Consider the following 9,931-nt stretch of genomic DNA (forward strand, 5'->3'; position numbering starts at 1 on the left):
TACCAGACATAAAGCATTTTATCAGCGCACCTCCAGCAAGGATACAAAATAGGGATGATTATAAGGCTACGATATTAGATATGGGCTACAGGGCTGCCAACCCCTGAAAAGTGACAAATTCAAATTTTTTTCGATAACATTTCATTGAAATATGGAAAATGTTAAAATTAGCCAGTAATCAACAGTAAAACCATCAGTAACATCTTTCATATTTCTGTATGCATAGAAATGTTAATCAACAGAGGAACAAATACTGAAAATCAGGAACAGTTGGCAGCCCTGCATAGGGCATTTTGTTGTTTATCAAACCTGGTACATCAACTGACAAAAAATGAAAGAACGCCAACAACGAAAGGTTTCATTGAAACATCATCACAAGCGTTTATGATTACATTTTACATCACATAAATTGGTATTATATTCGTTACACACCGACGTAGAGGGATATTATTGCTGAACAGTTTTCGAAAAGAACTATCCTTCAGAAACGTTTTCACGAGCGGTCTTCTCGGATTATGAAAATTTGAGGCAGAATTTTCCTATTCCAACGGTGTAAATGAGCACGATTCAAAAAATGTCCCCCGTTCAGTGATTCAGTTTGTTTTCCTCTTTTTTAATCTCAAACGCATCTTGACATCAGATAGAATTAATTATAGTTAATAGTGCATATCACATTTCTATACACACACACATGAAATTAAAATTAATTAATATGGTATATATATATATACATATATATATATATATATTATATATATATATATATATACCATGTTAATTCTAATTTCATTCACATATTTCACGAGTGGAACAGATTATATGTATATATTATTTATATTATGTGATATAAGTACATGTATTATGTATCTACTCTCAATCTTATTTCAGAAAATCTTTAGAAAGGGGAGCCCTTTTTACGACAAACACACCGAGGTGTCTCTTCCACCTCCTTCGCATCCGGAATGAAATGGAAAAACTTTTTTGTTGGTAAATGAAAAATGTCGAACTCGAAGTTTGTTATAACAAGGGTTCCCCTTATCAAAACCTAATACATATGTATTACCGGTATGCAATGTAACGAAATGAATTTATGGTACGAAGAAAATTTTGTCAATTCGATGTGGCAATATCATTCTATTTTCGATGATTTTTATCATTACTTTTTTGATTTTAGCTCTTCTAGACCTATACCTTGCCAGGTACGATAGAGTCGACCAGATTTGAAATGGAGAATTAGGGAAATCTTGAGGTCGAATCAAGAGAAAATCTCCGTAAAATTCATCGATTAAAGTGCAAAGTAAAGAGAAGTCTACTGTCGCGATTGTATGATGGCTTTAGTAGAGAGCAAAGCGCTTTCTAAAGCAGATTTCGACTGAAGTTCTGTATTACTTTTTTAGACAGTTTCCAACTGATACCAGCAGGAGACTTCACAATACTTTAAAAAATAGATTTTCAAGATTTCAAAAAAATCGCATTCGCACTCCGTCCTGAGATGACCATGATTGCGACGTCGATTTCGCGGGTAAATTTTGGCACAAAAATAAACACAGATTCGAACGTAATTTCGCACAAGATTGTGGTTGATGATGATATTCGATTAATCTATCGAACTATGATGACGCGCGATCAACGTAATTTCACGCGTTTTTAATTGCAGTCAATTTGTCATGTCATGTCATGTCATGGTACGTGAAGCTAACGCGAGATTACTTTTTCTTCGTGTCCATCAACTTGAAATAGAGAAAAAGAAAACGATATTACGATAAAATGACGACCGGTAACTTTTGGTCGTAAACATTATTATCAAACAGCTAATTTTCGTTTTTTTTCTTTTTAATAAGAACCGGGGAAGGCGATTATTACGACGAAAAGTCTTTCCTTCCCCCGACGACACACGCAAACATGCACTTCTAAACAGTTATCAGTCGGAAAATTCAATACCAAAAAGGTACTAAAGACACCGATTCATGCAAAAACCGCTGAAAGTTAAATGAAAAATTGAGAATATTTGAATTGTTATGCAGTAGACTCGGCATTAATTCGATAATTCGTAAATATTTCACTGAGTTAAGAAATAAGGCAAACTGGTTTTCCTAATTTATCCCAGTAAAATTCACCAATTTGAACAATTTGCCGATCGAGACTTTGCGAGAACGTATTCGTAACATATCTACCGAATTAGAGCAGCTTATACCGCCTGTCGAGTAAGGCCGAGTCTTCTGTAGAATGTAAAGCTACAAAAAATGTGTGATGAAATTCAAGAAGATCCGACTACCATAAATATGTAGATAGGTTAAGAAGCTTTTTATTACAGGGTCCCTATCGATCAGCCATTCCTGGATGTAAGGTCAAGGGGTTGTTAAGGAGCTTTAAAGGAGAAAATTGAACATCTAACGAAGCGCCTGACCATTTTGAAATCCCAATTACGAGAGACTCAGCACAGTTTATCGCAGTAAACCATTAATTCAGTGGTTTTGTAGGCGAATTTTTATCCTTTTACTAGCTGAACTTTCTAATTAGGTAACCACCTAATTGCGTAATGAATTGGTTCCAACTATACTGATTTGGCGTAATCTACAGTAAACTTCTAATAGTCTCTTTCTCAAAATTGAAGGGGTTTCAAGCATTTAGCTCAAACTAAAGGAGTTTCAAGCACCTTTAAAAGTATTTAACGTTAAGAAGGAGTTTCTAAGGAATCAAGGAGTGTTGTAGGGACCCTGTATTAAAACCACGAGGAAATAGTTATCCATAATTTGAAGTTGCTTCAGGGTTAGGAACCGTTAAATCGAATATTCGAAGCGTAGAAATATTGTTATCGAAGTTACATAGTACCTTTAACCATCGCGACCAATAAACCGGAATACACCAGAGTTTTAGATGAAAGCGCAACGAAGAAATTGTGAGCTTTTTGTTTTGGACGTATGCTCATAAATTGTGTACCTTCAAAATAAATGCAGTTATGACGGTCAGCAGACTGAGTGGTAGTATAAACGCCATTACCTTACTACTTTTTGGTTTCTTATTCAACGCCATACTGATCCATCCATATTTATTGTCGGAATACGGCGGGTATCTCAAACTGAAATACATTCAAAAGACATTCGTTATCTATTTGACAGGCATGAACCAAATGGAAGGTTTAGAAATGTACTATTCAGGAGCAAGTTGCCAGGTGGTTCCCCGGTTTGTCTCAATTTGATTCTGGGTTTGAACAATGCAAATTGTGATGTACCGCATATTTATGGGTATCAAGAAAATAATCCTAGAATTTTATTTATGTAATGCTTGTATATTATATTTTTCTTTCATTATCTATTTCCAATTGTTGTCCTGATATCACTTGGATATCAGACGGTACCGTTGTGGTTATTTCGCGCTACTGCCGAGTGATAAGGTAAAAAAACTATTCAAACAGTGACATTAGACGCGACTTCAACTCACTTGTTGACTTTCTCCAAGGCGTAACCCGTAATCAGGCAGCTTCGTCGGTGCGAAAACGTATCGAACGACCGCTTGCCGTGATAGCTTCCCATTCCGCTGGATCCTACTCCGCCGAACGGTAACGTCTCCACTGCGAAAGAGAAATAAACGATGATAAAGGCTCCGATTGAACATAACGCATTCTCCTGCAAGGGGCCATTTCTGCCAACTTACAAATTCCCCAAGTTCTACGCGGGTAAAATTTGATCAGTCCGAAATCATGAGTAAGGGAGAGCCGTAGGTATACAAACCAAAAGGTTAAAGTTAGGGTCAGTCGCTCGAAAATTGGTCGGAGTTAATCGACGGACAAACACCAGTTTCAATTGGCGCTACAGTATTCAACGAGGACTTACTTGCAGCGTGCATGATGACGTCGTTCACGCAAACGCCTCCTGAACTCGTTTGAGAAATGATTTTGTCGTAGCACGCGCTGTCTTTCGAAAATATGTACAACGCCAACGGTTTCTCCCTGAAATCAAACGATAAAGCGGAATAAAATCATAATTACAAGTAAGAAATACACCCGGTTGGTCAATCTAGAGGGTAGTTTAGGAGGTTCCTGACCTCAACTTTCCCATTGAGGTTGCCGCCCTTCGCGTCAAGACAGATATCAAACCTATAAATTTGACACTCATATCATTGGAAATTGTTTTGTACAGATGGATTCTAACCTGTCTGGACCTTTGACTCCCAGTCCGAAGTCCATTAAGTTTGAGTTCTTTAAAATCTACAAAATTTAAAACCAACCCTCTCGGAAACTCTCTTATCAGATGGATTTCTTCAAAAATATCTAACTGCTTTGGCTTCTTGAAGATACTCTTCCTTTTCGTTTAGTCCCACACCTTCCAATTATCGTAGATCCGCCCCCCCGTGTATGGAGAAAATACGTACCGTTCATTAATGAATCTAATAGCTTCATCCACATCTTCTACGTTAACAATCGGCAAAACTGGACCGAAAATCTTGAAATAAGAAGAAAACGTGATATTTTCAGGATGAGAAATTCGTTAGAGTAGACAATGCCGATAATTTCAAACGGTTAGCGCAAAGTACGACGAGTGGTGAATTTCGTTACCTCTTCTTTCATGACTTCATCGTCCGGTTTTACATCGCCGAGAATCGTCAGTTGTATGTATCGCTGCGATTCGTCGCAATCCCCGCCGAATAGAACCTTTCCGCCGTCGACGAACTTCTTCACACGTCTGTCAAATAGATATATCATACCGGTAATACATTAATCTATCCGCTGCTCGAGACCCGACTACGATTAGTACTTGAGACAGGGTTCATAGTTGTCAGGCCTTGGTTAAAATCAAGACTTATCATCGCCTTTGCCAAGTGAAAATCAATATTTTTTTAATCAAATGCGCAAGCCATCAACAAGTGTCACACCGAAACTTGAGTCCCCCATATAAAGTTCATGACAATGATTTCTTAACACAACTACTATATCTATTCAAAACAAAACTCGAATTACATAGAATGAAACTATTCTCAGAGAATAGTTTCTACTCTTTCTAAGATCTCAACTACGCCCAAAAATATCAAAACTCTCTCAAAATCAGAATAATTTCTAATTCAATATGAGACAAATGTTTTCGACTATCAACATTCATGTAAATATGAGTCAAACGAAAAATGAATTATGTATTGTTATTTACATCAAATCTACTATGATGTTACTGTTCAGTACTTCACCTGAGACATTTACATGCTTGAGACCTGACAATGATTGATATATATCAGAATAGATTATACTCGTTTTAAAAGCTCAAATATGCCCAAAAACATCAAAATACTCTCAACAAATCAGAGTCATTTCTAGTTCATTTTGAATTGAACTACTATTTTTGATGTCAAATATCCATTATGGTGTTCAGTATTTCAGGCGAAACATTTCTAATTCAAAATGAAACACCAACACTAGGACCCAGTTCCACAATTCTGTATATAGATTTGACTCAACCTCATCGAAATTGAACTAATCTTAACTCTAACTCACAACTGCGGAACCAAGTCCAGGCATTTTTTTATCAGCAAAATTTCTAAAACTGATACTCTGCTCCTTTTCCACATTTCCTATGAGTTAGGATGGGGCAAAGATGGCGAATTAGGTAATGTTTGAAGTGAAACTTACTGAAAATGTCTATCGTTCACAATTCGCGCGATGTCGTCCGATTCTTTGTGATCCTCTCCATAGAATTCTTTATAGGCGTTCGTAATCGCTTCGACGACTTTATCCTGAAGAAACACATACAGAATACAGCTGTATCTATATAACATCAGGAAGTTACAGTATATAATTGATCTCGATTCATTGAAAGAATTGACTTTATTCCTGGCTCTCATATTCTATGCACAGAGTATCATTTTCATGAGGTATTTTATACGCGTTACCTGCAGATCCTTCTTGCACAATATATAATCCGGAGAGATACACGTTTGACCGGTGTTCGCCATTTTGCCCCATAGCAGACGTTTGCCCATCGCCGCCAGATCACAATTCTCATCGACGAATGCAGGACTGAATGCGAAAGAAAAACATCTAACATCGACAAAACAAGTTTGAAAGTACATATGAACTCAGTTGAGCCATCATGGGATGAGTCTCTTGGATAACTGATCTCATCTCATTTACTGAAGTCATCTATATTTTTTAGTTGCAATTTGTGCAGTTCCAGTTCAAAGTACAAGTCATAAAGATAACCTGGTTACAATGACTTCAGCAAGTTTCACTGTATTCAATATCAATTACCTCAGATCAGTTCAGGATTCAGTTCCACAAAATAGTTTTAGTTTATTGCAAACGCATTCAAGAGTATATCATTATTGAGAAACTCTTTCGCATGCATCATCTACTCTACAAGATACGCACCTTTTTCCTCCCAGTTCCAGAGTGACCGGTGTAAGGTATTTAGCGGCTGCCGCCATGACGATACGTCCGACCGCGGTGCTGCCCGTGTAGAATATATAATCGAAACGTTCTTTCAGCAAATCGGTCGTCTCAGGGATGCCACCGTTCACCACTTTAACGCATTCCTAGAACAGTCGAAGAAGAGCCGTGTATTAACCCGGTTATCAAATCAATAAACACTAAGGCAGAAAGTACTGTGTACTGGCTTCCTTGGAAATTACGAGCTTTAAAACTGCATAGTAGCTTCATCAGGTAAACTACCCGAGCTCTGAGCTTTAGCTACTAGTGCATAGTAGCTTCATCAGGTAAACTACCCGAGCTCTGAGCTTTAGCTACTAGTGCAGAGTAGCTTCATCAGGTAAACTACCCGAGCTCTGAGCTTTAGCTAATAGTGTATGGTAGCTTCTTCATTTAATCTACCCGAGCTTGGAGCTTTCACTACCAGTCCGTAGTAGCTTCATTAAGTAAACTACCTGAGCTTTAAGCTTTAGCCACAAGTACGTAAAGTAGCTTCATCAGGTGATTTCAGCTTTGAGCTTTTCCTTCTAGAGGATAGAAGCTTAATCGGGTTAACGAAAGGTTTAATCATTTACCTGATTACCGGTAAGCTACTGTACACTAGGCAGCCAAAGCTTGTGATTTAAGATAAAATCATTCAATTAATACATATGTATATCTCACATCCCATTCCTAAAAGCAATACTTCGTAGTACAATCAGGGAAGTGTTATGAGACTTCCCTGGTACAATACTTCTGAATAATATTTCATGGGTAAGCGAGGGAGCAATAATTCGCAAGCCTCAACAAAGTTTCATCATCGTCTTAAGTTGCCTCTGACGAACCTGGACTAAGAAACTTTCTAACACAGGAATTCCCGGATGGTCACAAGGCATTAGGTTTAGTAGGATCTATGAAATATCGTTAAATCGAATTACCTCGTCTAGATATTTCGGCAGCAGTTCTTCGACGAGAGCGGCCGTTTTCGCCGAGATTTCCGACGGTTTCACGACGGCGCAGTTGCCCGCGGCTATCACGCCGATTAACGGACAAATGGTGAGCATCAGCGGGTAATTCCACGCGCCCAATACCAACGCGACGCCGTACGGTTCCGAACGAATGTATGCCGTGTTGATTTTGTTCACCAGATCTTTTTTTACCTGAAAATGAAAAAAAAGACAACAGTTTAAATAAGGACTAACCCTATCGAGATTATTCTACTAATTTTAGACATCCCTACAGTGAATTTTTTGTCATCAATGTTAAGTAAAAAGGTAGAAATGATTCACTCTTTCATATCCTTACTACGTACTTCATGACAATATATCAGGATAAATTACATTTTCTCACATTCAACTTTTACCATTGGATTTTTCACGACAAATTAGCAGAATTGTTCACATCTTTTTCACATAATCTTTCCAGAATTTTCACATTTTTTTCATGTCAAGATACAATAACATAAGTGGTTACTGTGATCACAAACCGGACGGATTGAAATAAAATCCCTAAAAAATCTCACTGCTGTATAAGGCATGAAAAAAGCCTTTTTATACCATATACACCTTTAAGGTGATCAGAATATTAGAACCAACACTTTTCAACCGAATTTTCCAAATTTTCCAAATATCGCTCATTTTTTCACAATTTCCTAATCAGATAACCAGGATTTTTCAAAAAATTTCACATCGATCTGACCGCTGGTAAATTGCCAGTATATTCAACGTACGTATTCGGGTTTCATCCATTCTTCAACGCTGTTCAAAGCTGTTGCGCATTCGTTCTTCGCGATATCCAGTTCAAGGGTCCTCCCTTCAAATTTGCTCTGTGAAAAAATAGAATGAAAGCATTTACTTCGATGATTTCTACAATTTCCAAAAAGAATGCAAAATCTGATCTTGATAAAATCGTATTTGACAAAATCTTGTTTGGAAACCAATTCATCCAAAATAGTCTAAGGCCTATACTGGTCTTAAGTTGTTAGATTGGTTATAGAACCAAAATGAACTTCGACTGGTCTCGAGTCTATGCCATGGCTATGGTATCAATCCTTAAGCTCAGTTCAGTTCCATAATCCAGACTTAAGCCCAGAAATCTTGAAATTGCTTTCCAGTTTTATCAGATTGGCTATGAACTGAACTGGGCCTTGGAGGCCAGTTGCACAATTGTGACTCAAGTCCAAAAGTGGTCCTAAATCTTAAGACTGGTCTTAAGTTGATAGATTGGCTATAGAACGATGTTGGTCTTAGACTGGTCTTAAAGTCTAAGCCACGACTAAGCAACCGGCCCCAGAATCTAAGCCTTGAATGTGCAACACTTGCCACGGAATGAACCATTCACTTCTTGGGGGAAAAAACCAAGTAGAGTTTTTAGAGTAAAAGAAAGTTGAGAGTTGCAGCCTCATTGACAATGGAACAAACTGAAATACCTTATGCAGATCATCATGTAAAGCTTTCAGGATGGCGTCTTCTTCGTCGCAGAGGAATTTATAAATCGCCGACAATTGCTGCAGACGCCAGTCGAGCGTTTTCGTTTTGCCGGTGTTGAATACCGCGCGCACCCCGCTGACTAACTGCGGAAAATATGGAGAAAACTATTGATATAATCCTATCCCGGATATAAAACGCTTAAGTTAAACAGCGGTTTAGGTCACTTTATAAGTATTACTTCGGTTAGAGGCTTTCTTTTAAGTTAGGGTCATTACCCACAACTGCAGTTTGTACCAATTAGGTCAGGCCTATTAGGAGTATCTTATCATATGTGTATGACTGCAGTAAGTTTAGCCTCGCCTCCCCAAGGCCACCCATATGCTGCCAGGGTTTAAATAGGCCTATTAGGCTATTTGAGAAACTGCAGTCAAACCTAAAATGATCTAGGCCCATTAACATTGGACACAAGAGCTTGTCACAGTAGCTGGTGGGCCAAAATCAAAGATTCACTATAAACTATCATGTAGCCTAAAAAAGTACTGCTGCCCCTTAGGCTTAACACACACCAAACAGTACCAGTGCATGAGGAAAAAACCTTTTTTATAAGAGGTACCCAAGTAGGGTATCAGTAGCAAATCTTTTTATTTTGGCCCCTAGCTTACGTAATAAGCCCCTGTGATATCGATGGACCCCTGTAGCCCTTATGTCTCGTGATACACCCGAATTCCAAAAGAAAAGGGGCAAAAAAGGCAGCTCCCGATTGGAATGTCGAACTGTACAATCTAATTTATTTCGATGTATCAGTTTGTTCTCGATTCAAGCGCCCGTAATTTCGATTCAGTATAGATCAATCTAAACGCACAATACCTCTGTGAAAGCTGACATCGTGTCAATTTACAGCAATTTACTAAAATACCGTAATTAATCAGACAATTTCACTGAACCCGGAAGTGAATGATTGGTAACTGCAGTATGACGACCCTGGACGCATGGAGTTTCAGAGCACTTCACTTACAGGCCTTTCGGCGTCCTTTTAATGTTTAAAACCTTTTACTGAATGGGCCAAGTATGCCCATTTTGATCGATAAACTGATGAGATAATCTCTTCTAA

The 9,931-nt window shown here is 38.1% G+C and overlaps 1 protein-coding gene across 2 annotated transcripts; it reads right to left on the bottom strand.

Moving 5' to 3' along the window:
• Nucleotides 1–752: 752 nt before the first annotated feature.
• On the bottom strand, nt 753–9,781 carry LOC141912653 (aldehyde dehydrogenase, dimeric NADP-preferring-like). Of its 2 annotated transcripts, none has more exons than XM_074803977.1 (13): nt 9,688–9,781; nt 8,820–8,963; nt 8,121–8,216; nt 7,330–7,551; nt 6,356–6,519; nt 5,878–6,004; nt 5,618–5,721; nt 4,556–4,682; nt 4,372–4,442; nt 3,834–3,949; nt 3,442–3,571; nt 2,941–3,079; nt 753–1,730 (listed from the first exon to the last, which is right to left on the bottom strand). In XM_074803977.1, the coding sequence occupies exons 1-13, from the start codon at nt 9,703–9,705 to the stop codon at nt 1,707–1,709; spliced, it is 1,482 nt and encodes a 493-aa protein (XP_074660078.1). In that variant the 5' UTR covers nt 9,706–9,781; the 3' UTR covers nt 753–1,706. The 2 variants fall into 2 exon arrangements, with proteins under 2 accessions (XP_074660078.1, XP_074660079.1); XM_074803978.1 differs by having other exon boundaries at nt 754–1,730; nt 3,001–3,079.
• Between the last annotated feature and the right edge of the window lie 150 nt (nt 9,782–9,931).

The sequence above is a fragment of the Tubulanus polymorphus genome, chromosome 11 (genome assembly GCF_964204645.1).
Source record: "Tubulanus polymorphus chromosome 11, tnTubPoly1.2, whole genome shotgun sequence".
In the NCBI taxonomy this organism is placed as follows: domain Eukaryota; kingdom Metazoa; phylum Nemertea; class Palaeonemertea; order Tubulaniformes; family Tubulanidae; genus Tubulanus; species Tubulanus polymorphus.